Below are 22,499 nucleotides of genomic sequence, written 5' to 3' on the forward strand. Positions count from 1 at the left end.
AGAAAAGTAATTCTCACTCCTTGGCTACATTTCCGTTCTTTTCTCCCCTCCCCACCCCTCACCCCCATGGAGTCAATTCCCTTCTGGAAGTAGGAAGGACACTTTTGTGTTTTTTTCTGTCCATTAATTACAATGAAAGCAAATCAGCTGCTGTACGGATTTCACATGTAATATGAAGAGCAGGCTAAAACAGTACCAGAGAGAAGCAGGAAACATGAGGTTATTTCAACCCTATATGTAGGCCTGACTCTTATTTATAATAAGATACCTTTACATGACTCTGACAGTGGGCTTTGTTCCTGTTATTGCCTATGCCAGCACGTGTTCACTGGAATGGGTTTCAGAAATTCATTGGAAAGTCATAATGTGTCCACAACAAGGTTGGAAAAGACAGCCAAACCCCAACAGTCCAATGTGGAATTAATACTTCAACTGCTACACTTTATTCACACTTGCTCTCACTCTCATTTTGCTCCCTGGCACACATCTTGCTGGTTACCAGGCAACCATAAAAATATCACCCCACATATTTGTTGCCAGTAAGTAACCTGTACATTCTGAGACAAAAACTCATGATCTGGAGTCTGCTGTTGCCATTCTGACGTGCACTGGTTGGGATTCTGAAGGTTGTATAAATGTGTCTGTCAGGAATTAAGTGATTCATAAAATGTACTGACATGCTGAGAACTTTCCAGAACCTGACAGCTCGCTTTGAGAAACACATTTCATGCTTTCATTGAATCCCTCGCTGACTGATGGAATTGAGGTACAGGTGAAGAGGGACATCCAGTGGCCAAATAAATTTCATTCTTCAGGGGAATGCCTTTATGGGTTTTTTCTAGAGACAAGGCGAGTATCTGTGTGTTGGAGGAGGGAAAGATGTCCAATTTTAATTTTTTTAAAGACTTTGGTTCTTTTCAGTTCAGCATGCAGATTCCATCTGGATACTTGCACTTATACGATCATTAACAGTATCTGTTAAAGAAAGCTTAGTAAAAAATGTGAACGGTACCTCCCCAGTGGAAGCCATCTCACATCGGAGAATAGGGTCAGCATCCCTCAGTCGGGGCCAGGAGAACATTGGAGCCTGGCAAAAGGAAGGAAAAGAATATAAGGGAGAGGGAATATTAAATGAATTAGAATTCAGGTGTACACATTACGGAAGTGAGAGATATACAGGTCCAGGTTATGTACAAGGTGCATAAGTGTAAGAAAAGCATTGGTTTAGGTTGATGACCAGAAAGAATACTAGGCAAATGGATTTCAAGTATCCCTAGAGCCTCGGTCAGAAAATGGGATAAATGTTCATGGATTTGACCAGCAAAATGCCCCTGTGAGTAACCCAAGGCAGGATTTCTAATAAGTTGTGGTACACTGTGATTTTTAAGAGGCCATTTAACACAGAAAGGCTGTTGAATGTCTGATTCCTGAGAGAAAGAGACAGATGTGCTGCTCTCTGAAACACACTAAGGTCTGGTCTATACTATGCGTTTAAACCGATTTTAGCAGCGTTAAACCGATTTAACGCCGCACCCATCCACACTACAAGGCACTTTATATCGATATAAAGGGCTCTTTAAATCGGTTTCTGTACTCTTCCCCAAAGAGAGGAGTAGCGCTAAAATCGGTATTACCATATCGGATTAGGGTTAGTGTGGCCGCAAATCGATGGTATTGGCCTCCGGGCGATATCCCACAGTGCACCACTGTGACCACTCTGGACAGCAATCTGTACTCAGATGCACTGGCCAGGTAGACAGGAAAAGCCCTGCGAACTTTTGAATTGCATTTCCTGTTTGCCCAGCGTGGAGCTCTGATCAGCATGGGTGGCGATGCAGTCCCAAATCCAAAAAGAGCTCCAGCCTGGACCGTACGGGAGATACTGGATCTGATCATTGTATGGGGAGACAAATCTGTTCTATCAGAGCTCCGTTACAGAAGACGAAATGCCAAAGCATTTGAAAAAAATCTCCAGGCTACACAGTGCTGCGTGACAAGCGTAACGGAAAGCCAAAGAATCAAATGGACGCTCATGGAGGGAGGGAGGGGGTATTGAGGACTCCAGCTATCCCACAGTCCACAGCAGTCTCCGAAAAGTATTTGCATTCTCGGCTGAGACCCCAATGCCTGTAGGTTCAAACACATTGTCCGGCGTGGTTCAGGGTATAGTTCGTCAATTTACTCCCTCCGCCCGCCACGTGAAAGAAAAGGGAAAAAAATCATTTCTTGACTTTTTTTAATGTCACCCTATGTGTACTGAATGCTGCTGGTAGATGCGATGCTGCAGCAGTAAAGAGCAGTATCCGCTCCTCTTCCCTCCCCAGTGGCAGACGGTACAATATGCTTGATAGCTGCTGAGTGCTCCTGGCTGGCCTCAGGTGAGGCCAGCTGGGGGTGCCTGGGTAAAAACAGGAATGATTCCCGGTCATTCCCAGTAGATGGTACAGAATGGCTGGTAACCGTCTTCATCATAGCAATTGGGGGCTGAGCTCCATCCAGCCCCCTCCTTTGCATGTGTAAAGAAAAGATTCTGTACTGCCTGGACTATCATAGCAGTGGGATGCTTGGCTCCTCTCCCCCACACCGCTTAATGTCCTGCCTGGACTATCATAGCAGCTGGAGGTTGCTTCCCCCTCATTTTATCTCACTAACAAGTCATTGTTTTTTATTCCTGCATTCTTTATAACTTCATGACACAAATGGGGGGGACACTGCCACGGTAGCCCAGGAAGTTTGGGGGAGGAGGGAAGCACCCCCCGTCAATGGCATGCAGCTCATCATTTCTGCGGGATCTGACACGGAGCGGCTGTGCTCTCTGGTTCTCTGATACACTGGTTCTCTAGTACACTTGCCCCAAATTCTAGGCAGGACTGACTCTATTTTTGGACACCATAAAGGAGGGATTGACTCGGGGAGTCCTTCCCAGTTTTGCCTTTGCTCCCCTGGCCTCAGCCAGGGGCACCCATGATAGCAGCAGACAGTACAGAACGACAGATAACCGTCATCTTACTGCCAATTTACAATGGCAGTAGATGATACAGAATGACTGATAACCATCTCTGCTATAATACAAAAGCAAATGAATGCTGCTGTGTAGCACTGCAGTATCGCCTCTGTCAGTGGCATTCAGAACACATACGGTGACAGTGACAAAAGGCAAAACAGGCTCCATGGTTGCCATGCTATGGCGTCTGCCAGGGCAATCCAGGGAAAAAGGGCGCAAAATGATTGTCTGCCATTGCTTTCCCGGAGGAAGGAATGACTGATGACATTTACCCAGAACCACCCGCGACAATGATTTTTGCCCCATCAGCCACTGGGATCTCAACCCAGAATTCCAAGGGGCCGGGGAGACTGTGGGAACTATGGGATAGCTATGGAATAGCTACCCACAGTGCAACGCTCCGGAAATCGACGCTAGCCTCGGACCATGGACGCACACCGCCGAATTAATGTGCTTAGTGTGGCCGCATGCACTCGACTTTATACAATCTGTTTTACAAAACCGGTTTATGTAAAATCGGAATAATCCCGTAGTGTAGACGTACCCTAAGTGGCACTGGTCAGATATTTTTGCGATGGGGCGTTTTTCTGTCAGGAAATACTGTTTCATTCAAATAAAGACTTTCTGTGGGATTGTGTCAATTTAGACAAAACTTTCCATGGAAAGCTGCCTTGGTTCCTGCCTGCTCACTCAGCCACCTCCCTGGGCTCTCTGGCTCCAGGCTCCTCATCACCCAGTTGGGCTCTTCTGGGCTTCCAGCTTCCCTGGCTTCACAGCAGCTTGCCTGGGTGTCCAACCTGAGCAGCCAGTTCCAGACGCTGGGCAGTCCAAAGAACCACCTGTCCAGAGAGCTGCGCAGCCCAAGCAGCTGGCTCCCTGACAGGCAGCACTCTGGACTGCTCATCTCCCCTGCCAGCTAGCATCCTGGGCTGCTGAATATAGCTCTTATATTGCTCTTATATATATAGCTTATATAGCTCTTATAGCTGAGCTGGCTCTGCAGTGAAACACAGCGAAAATATATGTCAGTCACCGAAATCAAGAAGCTATGGCTCTGAATACATCAGGGAGCAGATCTACTGAGAAAGAAGGTAACATTTTTACAGTCTTTTTTCAGAGCATTTAAGAGCAGTTTAAGAAGCAAATCCCATTTTCATGCAAATGTTCCTAGAAATAAAAATGTGGCAGAGGCATACAGAAAATATAGGTGTGTATGAGGAGGATTGTGTCTTTATAGAATATTTTTCAAAGTTCAAAATGTTTTAATCTATTAACAAGTCTTTAAATTTAACAGTACCAAACAAGCACAGCACATCAGCAATGCAAGAGCTTCCCAGGACCAAATCTCAGAGAGCTCCTGAAAGAGATGTAACCCTGGATAGTTTCATTAACAACACTGCAGGATCCATGGGATAAACTAGTAAAACCCCACACCATTAATTTCAGAAAACTTGACCACAGATATAAAACAAAATGTGAAGCTTCTTCATGGTATGGCAATTTGGTGACTACTTGGCTAATCTAAGTCAGCCATCGACCTCCTAGTAGGATAGCGCAGTTTGTTTTGGACATTAGATTAGTAGAAGGACGTTTCATTCACTCCCTGTATATCTAAGTACATACAAGATATGCTCTCAAAAAATGTAAAGTCTTGATAACAGTTCTGAAAATTCTGAACTTTGAAAAATATTCTATTTAGACACATTTCTACTTATACATGCAGCAGATTGTCTGCACTCCTCTTCCACATTATACTAGAATTTTATTTCTTGATGTGTGCTGAAAATGTCTAGAGTCCCTATCATTTAGGTATGTGTACAGGCGTAGACTTAAGAACGGTGAAATCTTGGCCCCATTTAAGTCAAGGAGAGTTTTGCCATTGACTTCAATGGGGCCAGGATTTCACCCATAGTGTATTAGTCATATTTTCAAATGGAGACGCCCCCTGCCTTTTATTTTAAACAGACAAAATTCCATTCCTAAATCCTTGGGCATACAATTTTGAGACACTGAGAACGTAGATTTGTGCACACTCCTCAGACAGCACTAGCAAGAGGTTTAAACTTGGGCTATACAATTTGGATATGCACATTCAGAGCCCAGATTGAAGCTAATTTGAAAGATGGCTCATGACAGTCAAATCTCGCAAATGTCTATGAGACCATTGTGTCAATGAATAACATTTTCTTTGATTCTTCTCATACTGTATAATTCCCACCCACCGCCATTGTTGTAATAAAAGATTGAAAAGATCTATTGCATTTCCATCTCCTTTCCCAGGCAGGATTGTTTCCTATTAATTTAAAGGTAGCGAAGGGATGGGATCATAACATCACTCCTATTAACAGGAGCCCCCTCCCAGCCCCCACCAGTGGAATTTCTCTGCTGCTTCCTTCATCCCATTGTTTTTTAAAGCCATACCTTAATCCCGACATATTCAGAAGGGATAATGGGCCGTTCCAGTGTAGGCAGGGATGACTCATCGATCTTTTCTCCAATCATCACCTTTGTGGCCACATCAATGAAGTCCACGCCAATAGTCTTGGACACAAAGGGGAAGGAGCGTGAAGCCCGCAGATTGCACTCTATCACCTGAGGAGGTAAAGAGTAGATACTTCAGTGCCACAGATTTGTTAAGCAAAGAAATAAAGCCCCTCCTTGGAATACTAATTCAAAGTGTAAGCATGCTCTGGAGGTGTCTGGAAGCTAGTCTCCAGTGTTGCTGGGGTAGCATTCACAGTAGCTGGTGAGAAATCTCTCTAGATTCCCATCAAAGAAGCACAGGCGGTCATGGGAATTGTGATCAAAGATTCTGAGTATTGGGAGCACACTTGATATGTCTTAAAGGAGTCTGATTTTCAGAGGGCAGGTACTCAGCACTATCCAGTTGGATACCCAAGAACGGAGGCACCCACAATCCCCAGTCGCCTTTGAAAATTTGCCTTGTGTTCTCCACACTGTAGCCTTGGTTTCAAATACATCAGTGCCCAGACTAGAGCCGGGGGAAGGGAGGAACCACCATTAGCTAGTAACAAACACTAAAGCCTATTTTGCTCTTTCTATGGTCACACAATCCTTCTTTTGTGAGTGAAGGTGCGTTTGGGTAAGCATCTGGGAAAATGAACATCTGGACCCGTAGCTGGAATTTGTTTAGTGACAAAAGCTAACAACAAAGATGGGCTGTGCCCATGACAAAATCTCACATGGGGTTTGAGGGTATAGGAGGAATCAGGGTACATGAGAGACAGCAAGAATGAACTGCGGCTACAAAGGAAGAGAAAAGATGGGTGGAAAAGAGAAGAAGATCACAAGAGAAGAGGGAAGAGAACAAGGTCAGACAGGGCTGGAAAGATCTATTCCCCAACTAGTAGTTCAACCAGATCTTGTGCAGACCAACAACACTCTAATCTAGTAAAATCTCCCATGCTATGCCACAGCTCCCAGCTGCCCTTCCAATCACAAACTCACTTGACTTTCCCCATTAGTGACAGCAAGCAAGGCACCCATTAATGATGGTTGCAAAAGGTCAGACATTCGCACTACATCTGTTATTAATAGCTAGTAATACCACACTATTTAAAGATAACCTTTTAGTGGCCCACAAACTTGTTTTGTCCCTTTCACATCCACTCATATTGTCCTTTTAGCTTTTTAGCATGCTGCCCAGAAAGATCCAGACTACCGAAAGATCAGTGGGTGTAGGATAAAGTCAAGATTACACTCAGTTTATAAGATGAGGCATGAGTCAGATTCCTATAAATCACATTTGGAAATGATCCTTTTGGGTAGGATTTGAGCACAGTCTCACACTAACATTTGCTGACAGACAGCAATTTCACAGCTTCACCAGCAAATTGCAACACAGCGAAGGCAGATGGAGCTCTGTAGTCTCATTGAAAAACCCAGGAGGTGGCCAGGCACAAGTCTGCCCACTTCTAAAGGCCTGGAGCTCTGTAGCAGGGCGGTTGCCCCATTCCCTGAGAATTTAAGCTGCAGCAGAGCAGTGGGCCTGCGCAGACAGACAGCCAATAAGAAAAGGGACTTTTGGGAGCCAATCAGGGACCAGATTGGAGGCAGCCAATCAGGGCCAGGCTCAGCCCTATAAAAAGGCTGCTCAAGGAGGGAGCAGGCAGTCTGTCCCAGGTCTTTGATAGGGGAAGGTCTGTCTCCAGAGCTGGGAGACTAGCAGCTGGCACAGCGCAGTGCTGGGCAGGCCCAGGGGAGCAGAAGGGAACTCCAGCCCGGTGTCTGCCAGACTGCAGGCCCTGAGGGGAAGGACCTAGGTGGTGGGAGAGGCTGAAGGGGAAAAGCCCAGGGACATGGACAGATGTAGGGAGAGAAGGAGGGCAGGATGGCTGCCACTAGAGGGTCCCCCCTTCCCCCTTGTCTTACACCCAGCCGATGGGAGTGACCATCTACGGCTTCACCAACCCCCAGCCAAGAGGGGTGTGACTTTGGGGGTGCAGTTGCCCACATTGGCCGGGGTGCAGAGAGACAGCTGATTGACACACACACACCCCCGGAAGGGGGTGAGGATGGACTAAGGGGCATTGCTGGAGGGCAGTGGCTTGAAGAGGACACAGCAAACTGGGAGCAATGCGAGTCTACATGCCAACCGAGGGCGAGACGATAGACAGGACACCACCAGGAGGGGGCGTGCCAATGGACTGAGCTAATTCCCAGAGTCACCAGTGGGAGGTGCCACGGTGGTGAGTCCCAACCCTGTCACAAGCTCTTTTCTCACTCTAGACCACAGAGTGCTTTACAAAGCAGTGAGTGACATATCAATGGCACAGAGATCCATACGCCATCAGACGAGGCAGGTATTACGTACACAGCTCCAGCCCGTGCACTACAGCATGCTGCTGCAATTGGCTTAGCCCCTCTGCTTTGGGGCGAGCACAGAGAAAGGGAGCACTGGTGGGACGCAAACTGAAACCGTTTTCAATATTCTCCTCCTAACCAGAGGTGGGAGTTCTTACCAAGACATCGTTTCCTCTGACCAGGAACTGAACATTGAATGGGCCAGAGATGGAAAAGGCACGTGCAATCTTTTTGGTGATAATTTTCACCTACAAAAAATAGGCAGCGTAATGTTATTTATTACAAACAGATCAGCTCAAATGTGGCTTTCCTAACCCTTTGAGTTATCTCATTACTAAACCATATCCTCTTTTCCATCATCCTCACAACCAGTAACATCTTTTGGAGATTATTTCTGTCCTATTTGCCTGAGGAATCCAGAGCCAGAATGTCCACTTCAGGTGATGGGAATGAAAATGGAGTCTCTCACATTTAATCTCTACATCAGGGGTTGGCAATCTTTCAGAAGTGGTGTGCCGAGTCTTCATTTATTCACTCTAATTTAAGGTTTCGCGTGCCGGTAATATATTTTAATGGCAGGCAGCAGCATGCCATTAAAAATAGGCTCTCGTGCCATCTTTAGCACACGTGCCATAGGTTGCCGACCCCTGCTCTACATCTTGGATGGTGACTCCGTGAATGTTACACCCTACAACTTAGGAAGGATTGGTTCACATTTCTTATCAACTGAAGATAACTGCCCATGTTATACTGGGTTTCAGCTAAGTGTGTATTTTAAAGTTTGAAACAAGTGCTTTGCCTGAGGTTTTCCCAAAAGACATTTAGCAATATACTTGTATCACCAGAAATCAACAGTATCTGTACCAATAGTACACTGGAATAAACTGTTACAGGAGCCACTGTCTCATGTCCTAGCCTAATACACAATGTCCCACAAGTTTAGTAGAGGGGTTTATATACCTCAGCTCCATATTATGGACCATTGTGAGGAGCAAGTTTCTGGACATTTTTGTAATTTAAATACCATTACTTGCTTAAATGTTCCTGAATATATAAGTATCTTCTAAGGAAGAGGAAATGTGATTCTGGATCTTTACTTTCTGAACTGCCTATTCAATGTTAGTGAAACACTCACTTTCTCCAAGGCTCCCTGGCTAATACTCTGTGTGGGCAACATCAGGGTGGCATCTCCAGAGTGAACTCCCGCATCCTCCACATGCTCAGAGATAGCATGTGAGACAACCTGTGCAAAGGAAAAGAGTCATTGATCCTCCAGCCTAACATGCCCAGCTACATACTCACCTCCAGGTCCAATACAAAGAAGAGTCCTGAACAAGCCCATGGGGAGAGATTAAAAGAGATGAGGAAACAAAACAAAAATGGCACTTAAAGCAAATTTTCCAGGCACTTAAAGCAAATTTAGCAGGAGCGATTACTGATGCAGGACATCAAAAAGGACTAGTGGATGAAAATATGGCCATTACTAACTTCTGTGCTGTAGCACTGCAAGCTTCAGCAATGTTAATGAAAAGCAAATCTCCTGCTTCAGGATATCATCTAGTTGTCTGTGTGGTCCGGAGGAGGCAATTCCCTCCTACCCCTCTCCATGTGCATCATTTCTACACAGGGGTGGCTATGTTGTGGATTTGTTTCACTTCCTTCTGACGCAGCATGTATTGATCATTGCTGGAGGGAGGATAATGGACTTAATGGACCAATGGTCTGATTTGTCTCAGTAAATCCTATGTTCCTGTTTAGGTCCCAATCTAAAGCCCAAAAGAAGTTTGTTTATTGACTCCAGCAGACACTGGATCAGGCGTGGTGAGAAGCACTGTCACTTTTGAATACTGAGTGCCAGACCAAGGGAAATGCTAAACAAGTCTGTAGAGAAAAGCAAAGGCCTTGAATAGGAAATGTGTGTCATCTAATGCTGGATATATTCACCTCACTCTTTCACTGTACAAGGAAGACTAAAGGCACAGAGAAAAGGAAGAACAGCAAATCTTAAAACAAAAACTGCAGACAAATGGTAGCCATCTTCGTGAGGCAGAAAAGCAAGAAAATCTCAGGAGACTGGATAGCCATGAAAAAGCAGTTTTGTTTTCAGTTCATCCCTATTCAGCTCAGTTACAAAGCATCTCTATGCACCACCGCACAAAAAACACATCTTCTTACCAAGGCGTTAATCAAACCCAGGTGCCTCACACTTTGCACACCCCAGCGTAAAAACAGAATAATATAAAACAAAAAATAGGAGAAATTAAATATAAGGAAAAAACCAAAATTCTTACTTTTCCAGCCTTGGCGACGGCATCCATTTCCACCTCTCGGGCTCCCTCGATGAATTTTGTGAGTACAACTGGGTGCTCCTATCACCAGGACATGACAGAAAATAAAACTTTTATGTGGAAGCATTTTTGGTCCCGAGGGAGTGATCTGCCTTTGGCCACTGGAAACATCTTGGGTGCCCCACACCATGAGGGAAGTATTAATATCCCCATTTCAGAGGCGAACAAACTGAGGCCCAGGTTGATGAAGAAGCCAGCCTTGCACAGGCTGACTGTCTCTTGATAAGTGCTGCACAAGAGGTGCAGAGCCCTTAGCAGGATTGGGCCCTGCGTGACTCATCACAGTGAAAGCGGAAGTTTGTGGCAGAAAGAGAAATACAGCCCAGAGATGGAATCCTGACCCAATGAAGTTGTTGGCAACACTCCCATCCACTATATCCAGGATTTCACCCCCAGGCTCCTGACACCCAAACCTGTGTCTTAACTACAAGATTAATGTTCCTCTTCTGAGAACGTCATAACCCCCTCCTGGTTTGGGTTACTGGTCCATAGCATAACTGGGTATCTGCACAACTGAGGACTTTGCACTACTGATTGTTTGCTCACTCAGTTAAGTTACATATTTCGATTAATTCCCATCCCATGGCTGAATCCACTGCACTGCCTAACTTCTAGGTTTCCCCACTGATGATCTGCCACTAAACAGGCCACCATTACTCATCCATGGCTCTCACCACATCCCCTCGCCCGTATCAGTCACTTTCTTCTTCTTCCTGGCTCCCTGCACGGTCTGGCACACCTGCTCCATATGAGACAGCTCACCCCCTTCCACCGCCTCCCTATCTCTGTCTCCCTGTCTCCTCACATGCACAAAGCCCGGGTCCCGCTGCTGACGCCACCACCCTCCATCTCACTCTGACACAGGAACATAGGTGTCATCTTTGACTCTGCCCTTTCTCTTACCCACACATCCAAGCTGCTTCTTGCATCATAGCATTGCCAAGATCTCGCTTTTCCTCACAGTCCACACAGTCCACGCAGCAACACTATCGTCTAGGCTGCCACCACCTCTACTCTTGGCCACTGTAGCTTCTCCCAGGGCTCCTCAATACCCACACATTGCCCCTCTCATGTCCATTCAAAAAAAGATTATCTCCCCTGCCTGTCACGTCACCATATCATTCCCCTCCCTGCATCCCTTCACTGGCTCCCCCTTCTCTAATGAATTGAATTCAAGTGTCTTGTCCTTACTTTTAAGGCCTTTCACAGCTCCTTCCCTCCTTCATCCAACTGGTTCAGTTCCACAGATCCACTCCTCCCACACTGGATCGCCCATTTCTTCCACAAGCATCTCCACAACTTTCTTCCATGCCACCTGCTACACATACCATCCCCTCCCTGGATCAGTCCATAATCCAAGCTGCCCAGCTGAATTTTACTGTGATGATTACAGCAAATTGCCCACTGTTCCTGGCTTGGTACACAGGCAGTGGGAAATACTGATAACTATTCTAGTTCTGTGTTTAACCATATCTTATAGATTAGAATCATAGAATATCAGGGTTGGAAGGGACCTCAGGAGGTTATCTAGTCCAACCCCCTGCTCAAAGCAGGACCAATTCCCAACTAAATCATTCCAGCCAGGGCATAGTCAAGCCTGACCTTAAAAAATCTCTGAGGATTCCACCACTTCCCTAATAGAATAATTGAAAATAAAATCATACAGAACCATCAAGTGATGCATGCAGCTGGTCTGCATAACTAAGTGTTGCTATCAGTGATACCCTCGTTCCCCAGCTCCTATTTCCTCTTTTTGTTTTCCCACCCTTAGTTTTCCATCAGCAGTTTGGGGCAGGGAGCCTGCAGGACAGAGAGGGGGGACAGTCCAATGGTTAGGATACTAGCCTCGGTCTTGTGAGGAGTGGCTTCAAGTCTCTGCTCTGCTACAGACTTCCTGTGTGACCTTGGGCAAGACACTTAATTCGCCATCTGTGAAATGGGGATAATAGCACAGCTTTACCTCCCAGGGGTGTTCAGAGGATAAATATCCCTCTGAGGCTGGGAGGGGTTTAGATACACACCTAAAATAGATTAACAGAAGTCTTTCTAGCTGTCTGTACCCCATGTCTCCTAATGGAGCCTCAATCCCAATGAGAGCCTCTGGTGTTATTGTAAAGTGAAGTGTAAATAATAATAATCCACATCAAAGTGACAGCCCAGCCCAGTGGCTTTGCATATAAACAGGACAGGGGCGTGGTAACAGAACAGAGCAAACTGCAGAATAGCAAAGGAAGAGCACCCCACACCTGTGCTGAACATACTAACATCGGATCACCTTTAACACGTAAATCGTACTGTTGGCTTTGATTGATAAAGGCATCTCCCCTGTTCCTCCCAAAGCCTGGCTCTTTCCAGCTCCTGATGCAACATCATTTGGGCCACTTTTACGTCTCAACATTTTCCTTGTCCCACCCACTATTAACTGCCTGTTATTTATTAGAGAATAAAATGCAATAAATGAGAGCCTGTGGATGCTCAAAAGGCTCCTCTGGGGAAAAAAATATATAGCAGGTCCAAACGCTACAAAATACAATCCCTTATATTTATTGGAGCGAGAGTAAATTCCCAGGAAAGGACAATGCCACCAGCTACAGTGCTTCATAAATTTAGAAGATTGTATCGTGTGGCTTTTCGTCTTGATGAAATTTTTCATCAACACTTCTAAGTGTGCACAGGACCTACTTTATTCCAGTTCCTCTCACTGTTTCTGAGGAGGATGAAAGTTTACTCGTAGAACTTTATTGATATACTAAGTGCCTGATGAGGCTCTTCAGTGGAAGAACTGATGCAAAAAGTAAAAACCGCATGGAAAATGATGTGGATAAACATCAGACCAAACTGTGATGCTGGTTGGCCACATACCTGCTTGGAAAGGTTTTGTTGGATAGTGTGTGGTAACAGGACAACTCCCAGTGTGTAAAGTCAATCTTGTGTGTCCTTGTCTATGCTAGAAAAGCTTTGCTGGTCTAGCTATACCAACAAACCCTTTTAGTGCAGATGCAGCTGATACTATTTCCCTGAATGAAATAAGGCCCTCAGGGATGTTGTTATTCCATTCAAAGTTTCCAGCATAGGGCTAGCCCAAGTCTTTGCAGGGTGAAGGCCATAAGGCTCAAACACTGGAGATACATCACAGTAGCCCAATTAGCAGTGACTACAGCAAGTGTCACTGTACCATTTGTGTAGTGACACCTCTCAACCACAGGGGACTGCATGAGAACCCCCACCCTTGTCCCCATGGATATAATACAATAAGTACTGCCAAGATTCTTCAGCCCCAGCTCCCAAAGGAATCTCTGTGTACTAAGGAGCAGAGCCTCAGCAGGTGCAAAGTATCATAGCTCCATCGATCGACAATGAAATTTTGGCTCCTAATTGCCTAAATCTTCTCTTTTGAAAATGAGATTTTGGCTCCTAAACAAGTTAGGGGTTACAAAGCTCGAAACTCCAAATGTCTGAATACCTTTAAAAAGTTGGGCCTTGGGCTCTATTCTCAAAGGTGCTTAGTATGTTGAAAATCTGTCTCCAGCTGTGGGTGCTGGCCCTTAGCTCTTCAGAATAGCTGGTGCTTAATTTCTCGTTTCTCTAAAGGAGCTAGTCATATTCACCCTGCTTTGTAAGGTGATTTGAGACCTACAGATGAAAATGTACTAGGTATTCTTATTATGTATTATTGTATTGACTTCTCTTCTTCTTTAAAGGTATTATCACCAGCACTGTCTTATCACTTGTCTCATCTCACCTTGCTGGAGGCCTAACTCCATCACTCTTAAAAATATCTAACTTTGTCAAAACGTAATGAGCTTTATCTGTACCAGAATCCTGCGTTACTGAAGAGTTACTGCCAGCTTTTTTTGCCCCCAGTTATTTGTGATGTAAGTGTTTATTGCATGGCAGGTTTGCTTAGATCAGAAGCCACACATGAAAGAGGAAATAACTCACAGTAACACCGGAAAAGAGTCAGGACCAAATCTAGAGACTGTTAATAGGACTACCATACAGTGATGAACTTTGGATATTTCACAGGTGTTTAATGTTCCTATCCTTCCCCTTACTCAACCTCCCAAATATCTATTGTATATTAACACTGATTGTGTCAGGCATGCTGAAACTCAGCAGAACAAATAATTGAGCAAAACAAGCAGATTTCTTGGATTTTGTTTGCTAGATCCTGCTGTATGCTGCTCTTGGAAATAACTCCCATTTCACTTTTCTGCTCCCTCTACATTTCACCAACATGAGATCAAACTCTTCCCTGTATTAAAAAAAAATTACCCCAAACTAACTTTTGAAAGCATTTAAAAGGAAAAAAACAGCTTTCATCTTCTGCATTGTAAGCCCTATGGATTGATGATCCCAAAGGATAAATATGTTAAGCAGAGAGCAGCACTTGCCTTGTGCCACAAGAAAAGAATACACAACATGAGATGGGAAGACGTTAAATGTCACCATGAAACTTTACAAAGTTTTATGCATTTAAAGGAATGGAGTTAAAAAAAATCAATAGTAGATGAGATGTCAGTTTAAAATCCAAGTTGTGGACAGATGCCAAGTGACAGGATTTAGATATCAAAAAGAAAAAGATAAGATCAAAATTGCAGCTACCTCTCACTAATAACTACCTTGGATGGGTACCAGCCCCAATATATTATGCTTAGCATAGGTAACAAAGGCAAGCCTCTAAATAATGGCTCCTTATGCACCAACCATAAATGGCTATTTGCACTTGACCTTGGTGCCCAACCTCCATAAGGGCCAGATCCCTATATACATGGAGTAGTACCGTATTCCATGAATGGCCTCACGGGCATCAGTGAGGCTACTGGCAGAGTAAGTTACTATTCAGTCGACAGATGATCAGAATCTACCCCTTAGGGAAGGGAGCGAAGGGGCAAGTGCCATCAACTATGTTTAAATTGCCTCATCCGCAAAGGAGGAAGCAAACAGCTAGGAAGAGGCTGCATGGGAAGAGACAGGGAAGAAGGAAGTACAAATGAAATGAGCATAATGAATGAAAAGAGATGTAAAGGCACAGATAGGGCAAAGGCTGATACCTGGGAGACTCTGGTGGCTTCTGCTAAGAACTTCTTCATCTCCTCTTCTGTGAACACCACGTTCATTGCAGACCCACTGAGAGAAAGGAGATCAAATAAAACGGAACAGGTCAGCTTCCTTTGTAGTTCAAAGCAGCCAAGCAAACTAGACATCAGAGTGTTCGCTCTCAGAATACCTGACTCTTACAGACTATCCAAGCATAGCCCTGATTCAAACCATTTGCTCCCCTTTTGGCTGGAGGAAAGGAGGAGTTGGTCTCCAAAGCGAATCTCTATTGTACTTACCCAACAAGCTGAGTGACCTCAAGAAAACACTGGAGGAAAAACAGTGCTTGAGTGAAGAATCAAAAAAGAAGTGTGGTTGTATAGCATAACCCTCCCCAAAGATCCCCTTTCTGATATAACGTTTTAAAGGGTTGGCAAAACTCTTTTTATGTTCTAGGAGATACCTATTCAGCAACTGCTTCCCACTCAGGACCAAATCTCTCTCACCTCAGCTCACCACTAACTTCTGATCTTTTTCCGTGTGTGCATGTTAGCTATGCGTTCACTATCAAAAGGGATACTTCTAAACCGATTGCCTGCCACAATGTCACATGGAGCCTGAACTGCATAGGCTGGTGATGTTTATGACAGCAGGAGTGCATCAAAAATGTGCTGTGCTTTGCTGAGAATTGTTTCGCTATGGCTTTTCCCAAATGCTTATCAGGGCATGAATACCTTATCTGAAAAACTTTTTCTTTGAAATCCCACCATCCGTAGTACAATACAGGGAAGGGGGGACTGGAAGAAAGAAGTTATTCACCTCCCTTTCAAACAATTGTTTAAACTTTAAAGAATTGTAAAGTTGTTATGCTTGGGAGTTTTCTATGTTGCACGCTCAGTAATTCTCAGTCTCCCCTTCATTTTAGTGTATAATCCTCAAGGAAGTTTGGAGAAGAGGTGTTTTAAGGCTATTTCATCAAAAAATCCTTGTCATTTGAGTTGCAATACTGGCTCTTAAAAGTCTGTCAATTTTGCCTAAGATAAATAGATAAAATGACTTCAGTATCTGCAGTATTGTCTTGTTTTCTCCTATTCTTACTGGGTTAGATCCTCAGCTCTGCAACTGGGGTAGATTCACAGATTTCAATGGAGTTATTCTGATGTAAACCAGCTGAGGATCTGGCCCACTGTGTATAAGGCAAATACTGAAGTAAACTAAAGGTTAAATATTTTGTTTTCCAAGTCAATTGGCAAATCTTAAGACTCTTGTTTGTATTTAATTGAGCAGCTGAGGAATACAATCAAGAGAGCAACAATATGTGCCAGCAGATCTTTTCTATATTGAATTCCTCCATGCCTATCTGTTCTACCGTTGCTCTACACTTATATGAGTGGCGTGTGTGTACTGCACATACTGCAACTATCCTAATGGAAAAGTTCTACTGAGTTTTAATAGGGATGAAACCAATAGGATATATAGAATTTACTCAAACTCAGAGAATTTAGCAGAGAATGACATCCTTTCTGTAGGATTTAACCATTCTACAGCATTTACTAGAGAATTTTATCCCAGCAATAGATAGGATGGTGTAAATTCTATACAAAGATCATCCTGTATCAAATTCTAAAGGACACTTCTAAAAGGATACAGTCTACATGAAATCTCATTTTTGTTAATAAAAAGATTTTTTGTTGCATTCAAAGTGAATATTGTGCCCCTTCATCTTGATATTGATCTCTTTTTATTATGAAAAGAAACCCATCTCCCATTCCATTCAGACTTGCAAATTGTGCCCAGCAAATTACTTCTCTTTTCCTATCCACTCAGGAGTGAAGAAGCTCCTTGCAGCATTCAGCTCCAAAGAGTGATCACTCAGAACTTCTATGTGTGCTGATGCAACTTGTTTCAAAGTTTAGCTGTTGGAAACGCTTGGTGTTGTATTTAGAGACAAGCAGATGCCAAAATATAGGGACATAAAGCACGACCATGCACAAATGAACTTTTGCAAGCAAGAAGCTGCATCCCAGAAGTGCTGATAGTATACAAGGATAGGCTGTCATTTCTGGCAGGATACATGTTCCTTAACCCTTTTCCAGATGCCAAACCACTTCCTTCTCCACCATAAGGGTACGCTCCACAGAATGCGCCAAAGGATCTCCAGGAATATCAGATGGAATATCACAGATGACTTGTGCTTTTGGCCCCGAGGCATAAAGAAAAGTATTAAAGCAAACAGATGTGTCCTGCCTCTGATCCGTGCCCTAGGGATTTAGTGTTTTTTGGATCCTTTGTCATCCTGGCAGGTGCTCTGCTTGTTAAGCCTGAAAGCTCTGTGATGTCTGCACTCAGCACAGTGGTTTCTGTCTGTCTCCTGGAATACTAGCCTACCTCTCACCTTTCTCAAAGGGGATTTGCGGATAGCACACGCAACTTGATTTGCACTGTCAGACAAGCTTTACCTCAAAACGTAAGAAGGTCTCAGCAAACATGGGTAGCCCACGGAGTTCGCAAATTCAACAGCATCTTTCTAAAGGGTTGGAGGGGAAAAAACATACTGTGAATATTTAAAAAAAAATACCTGCAATGGCAAATAGTAAAAACTCAGATATGAGTCTACAGCTTGCATTGAATTGGTGTTCTTTGGTTCTGCTTCTCCAGATCTTCTCAATCTAACTCAGATACACCATTGTGAGAAAATCTGATTGTATCCCACAGTAGGCTGTGAAGAAGCCATCCAGATAAACTACAGGGCTGGATCCTCTGCTCTGCGTTGGATTCTTCATGTTGCTCCAGAAATGCAGCAATCTTCAAATGCTTTGGCGCTGCCATAGCATCTGCTGTGTCACCCCTCCAGCTCTCAGTGAAGAAAGTTTGTTCAGGGAAAAGGGGCATTGTTGAGAAGTCCTTATTCCTTGGCAATTCTCAGTTGCTTTAACAATATTTTTCGGGTGCATAGACAGCTCAGGGTAAGTCAGAGTAGCCCTGTGGTTGCTTTAATTTATGCCAGGGAGTTGACCCTGGCCTCAGGATCAGGGACATACAAAGGTGGTTTAAAGTCACCTTCCCCCTTCATCTCCAACAACATCCTCTCATTCTCCATGGGTCACTACTTGGCCAGACCAGGGCTGCAATATAAGAATTCATCCAACAGCACAGCAGAAAGTGGGAATGAAGCAGTTCACAAATGTTGGTTGTAGGGTGCTTACTGAACCCAGATGCAATGCCTGCTAAAGCACTCAAAAGGAACCTGTAAGCTATGCCAATCGAGGAAAATGTCCTAAAAAACCCATCCCTTGCACGCTCCCCGTCCCAACATACCAAAGTGCTAACTGCCTTCCAGGGTGCCTGAGCCACATTCAGCTCATCCAGAACAGCTGAGAATACGGAGCGGTCTTCTGCTCGGTCAATCTGCATAGGGTTAGTGCCCATGATTTTAACTCCGTTTTTGTACAATGGCACTGCCAGGTTATTGGGGATTTGCCCTCCGACAGAGATAATGCAGCCAGCACATTTCTGAGGGCAGAGAGAGGGAAAGGGTGGTCAGAGATAAAGCCATTTAACCATTTGTTACCTGCTGTTGATATGTAAGGTCCATTAAGAGGCTACTTTATAATATGCCCTGCGCAAGGGGCTGTGCATATCTGGGATCCAGGAGCATCTCAGTAAGCAGACTACAATTCGGAGTGCCTCTTCCCTACGAAAAAAGGCACGTTCTTACCTCGTGTTCACCAACAGGTGGTCACTAGCATGAATTCAAATCCCAGTGAAGACAAGGCAGTTTGTAGCTTTCATATGTGTTAGCAGGTCAAGGCAAAGATTATGGTGGAGCTGAGGGGTTAACTCAACCTGCTCACTCATTGTAAAACTACAAACTGCCTTAACTTCCCTAGGATTTAACCTCATGTTAGTTACCATGTCTTAGCTAACAGGAGAGAAGAGCATGTCATTTTTCCTCATGAAGACAAGCACAGAGTCACAGTCTACTCTGAGCTTCCTCCCTGCTCTGGGGAAGAAGTAAACTGCATCACCTCTATACCTGGCACAGTTTTTATAATAAGAACATAAGAACTGCCATACTAGGTCAGACTAAAGGTCCATGTACCCAGTATCCTGTCTTCCGACAACGGCCAGAGCCAGAAGCTTCAGAGGGAATGAACTGAACAGGGCAATTATCAGGTGATACATCCAGGGCCGGCTCCAGGCACCAGCATAGCAAGCAGGTGCGTGGGGTGGCCAATGAAGAGAGGGGCAGCGCATGTGGTTGTTCGGCGGCAACTCAGCGGTGGGGCCATCACACTCTCTCGGAGCGAAGGACCTGCCGCCAAACTGCCACTGCAGAAGAAGCGGCAGTAGAGCTGCCGCCTATCGTGAATACGACTTTTTTTTTTGCTGCTTGGGGCAGCAAAAACACTGATGCCAGCCCTGGATACATCCCCTGTCATCCAGTCCCAGCTTCTGGCAGTCAGAGGCTTAGGGACACCCAGAGCATGGGGTTGTGTCCCTGAGCATCACGGCTAATAGCCACTGATGGACCTATTCTCCATGAACTTATCTAATTCTTCTTGGAAACCGGTTATACATTTGGCCTCCATGACAGTCCCTGGCAGAGTTCCACAGGTTGTAAGTTGTGTGAAGAAATACTTCCTTTTGTTTGTTTTAAACCTGCTGCCTATTAATTCCATTGGGTGACCCTGGGTTCTTGTGTTATGTGACAGAGTAATTACCACTTCCTTATTCACTTTCCTCCACACCGTTCATGATTTTATAGAGCTCTATCATATCCCCCCTTAGTTGTCTCTTTTCTAAGCTGAACAGTCCCAGTCTATTTAACCTTTCCCCATATGAAAGCTGTTTCATACCCCTCATGACTTTTGTTGCCTTTCTCTCTATTTTTTCCACTTCTATATCTTTTTTGAGATGGGGAGTCCAGAACTTCACGCAGTATTCAAGGCCCTAGGCCCCTGAACCCCACTCCTCAGGCCCCCCACAGCCCTAGCTCCCTGTTTCCCCTCACACCCGCAGTTCTGCTACCTCAGCCTGCCTGCTGCTGAGGTCCTAGTGCCAGGGAGCCTGCTCAAGTCATGGTCACAGGATCCGCGATCTTGCAGAGTGGGAGGGTACTGAGCACCCTGGCCTCCTGCCAATGCTGCTGGGCCTGATCCTGCTGCGGGGGCTGATGCTGCTGGGCTCGATCATGCACCACCCCATTTTTGCACCCCCAAACCCACCAGCTCTGCATCTGAGACAGGTGCCCCTCCCACTCTGCCCTAGTTATGGCCCTGAGGATGTCACATGGGCTGCAGCTATGTGCAGATTGGGCTGCAGCTGGGTGAGGATTGGGCCACAAGTGGCCACTAGCTGAGAGTTGAGATGCACAGATCTAGCCTCTCTTAAGTACTAGCAGCATGCTCAGTGCTTGACAACACACATGATAATACAGTCTATCTAAGTAGCCAGTAGAATCAATCAAATTGGTTAAATTACTTGGATAAATTTAGCCTTTTTTTCCTCATTCACAAATCATTAGTGAGTGAATCCTGATTTCTGCTACTGTATTCAATATTCACAAGTACTCAACACATGAACATTTCAGACTAGTGGGCATTCGCAAACTCTGTACTTTGACTCTTCGTTATTCACTGTTGGTTACAACAGGAAATCCCCCCGGTATTTTTTTGTTTCCTCATCGGATGACCTGAACTTTTTAAACAGGAGAATAATAAATGATGAATAATGAATAATGAATATGCTTATTTGCATATAAATATCCCTTTTCACATGCAGATGTGGGTTTCTGTACATAGAACAGACATTATACTAAAAACTGGGAACAAAAAATGTTTGTGAAAATATTCACAATAATAATGGGCCTGAAATTGCATGTAAAACTGTGTAGGTGCAAATTATATTTACATAATGTAATAGTGAAGGATAGTTAAATACATTTAGGCCTAATTTCAAGCTGTTTACGCTGCCAGAGTTTTGTAAAGCGGCTCAACATTAAGGAGACTCACGGCCAAAATATGGCTGAATTCAAAAGTCTTTAGAATCAAGTACGCATTTGCAATCGCTCTTTTGCAATATTTGAACTCTCTCTATCAGACAGAGAGAACAAATCAAACACACAATGCACAGGATGATCCGGAGATTGGCTCTGGCTCTGAGAGTATCAAATCTGTTTTAATTGGCGAGTGCATTTTTACTGACATGACTGAGCATTGATGGACTTTTCCAAAGAACTACGTTTTAATGAGAGATTTAAAGGAAAAGAGGATGGACGCCTTGTACGCCAAATGTGGAAGGGACTCTGAAAACAAATCGGTAATAAAATGCCAGTGGAATTTTAATAATACAAACCCTGCTTATAACTGCATAATTGCAATGTGGTTATTTCCTCCCCTAATATAGATTCATTATATAGCACCTTTTCCCAGCACCTTTCAACTCAAAGGGCACGAGAGCTTTTTACAATCCACGTGGAGAAATATGCAAACTATGTACAGAGATCACGTCATCCATAGCTGACACACAGCCACTTCTGGGATCAAAGGCTTTTGAAACCGACACACACAAATTTAAGACAGCGTGAAACCCAGCTCAAGGGAAAGGTAGGTTGAAAGGCTGTAATTATCTAACCTGAGGTTTCGCCAAGCCACTGGAGCTCATCGCCCCCATGCTTATGAAAAGTCCCATGGGGTCTGTAATGTCCAGCAGTGATAAGGCCCTTGGTTATAGTCTCAATCAAAAGAAAGCATCTCCAGCTTCACAGCAGTCCCTTATCATCATACTATGACACTGGATCAATATTTTCCCTGTTCATCGCCCAGCCAAACCATGCTTACACTGCATGATCAAAACACACATTCATTAATCCTAAATTTATTTTAACATCCAGCCTTCCATCAAACATTCTCTTTTTTGTTTCTTTTCTGTCTCTCTGTACAACAGCTTCAGGGCATGCCTACACCAGCACTTACTCTGCAGCAAGCTGGGCTATAATTCTACAGCACTTCAGCATGCCAGGTACTAGGCATCTGTAGGGACTCTGCTGATGTGCATTAAAAGTTTCCTGGTGCGCACTGACGTCGTGGGCATCAGCGGGGTCCATACGCACACTTAGCGCGCGGTATGCTGGAGCCCAATAGACTTACACCACAGCTTGCCTCGCGAAAGTGCTCATGTAGATATGCCCTCACTCAGCATATCTCCATTTGCAGCTAGTGGACTGGCATAAACATCTCATCTATAAAAACAGAACACTGCAGTACTGCATATACAGGATG

The 22,499-nt window shown here is 44.5% G+C and overlaps 1 protein-coding gene across 1 annotated transcript in view; it reads right to left on the bottom strand.

The window, feature by feature from the left end:
* Nucleotides 1–22,499, bottom strand: part of CPS1 (carbamoyl-phosphate synthase 1) — a 133,051-nt gene that overhangs the window by 15,926 nt on the left and 94,626 nt on the right. The window contains exons 26-33 of the mRNA XM_030580033.1: nt 18,535–18,729; nt 17,676–17,743; nt 15,231–15,306; nt 10,120–10,197; nt 8,964–9,071; nt 7,987–8,076; nt 5,426–5,596; nt 1,013–1,087 (exon numbers count right to left, since the gene is read on the bottom strand). Of these exons, the coding sequence (XP_030435893.1) occupies nt 1,013–1,087; nt 5,426–5,596; nt 7,987–8,076; nt 8,964–9,071; nt 10,120–10,197; nt 15,231–15,306; nt 17,676–17,743; nt 18,535–18,729 (861 nt within the window). The remainder of the gene's footprint in view (nt 1–1,012; nt 1,088–5,425; nt 5,597–7,986; nt 8,077–8,963; nt 9,072–10,119; nt 10,198–15,230; nt 15,307–17,675; nt 17,744–18,534; nt 18,730–22,499) is intronic.

This window comes from Gopherus evgoodei, chromosome 11, assembly GCF_007399415.2.
Source record: "Gopherus evgoodei ecotype Sinaloan lineage chromosome 11, rGopEvg1_v1.p, whole genome shotgun sequence".
NCBI classification, from domain to species: domain Eukaryota; kingdom Metazoa; phylum Chordata; order Testudines; family Testudinidae; genus Gopherus; species Gopherus evgoodei.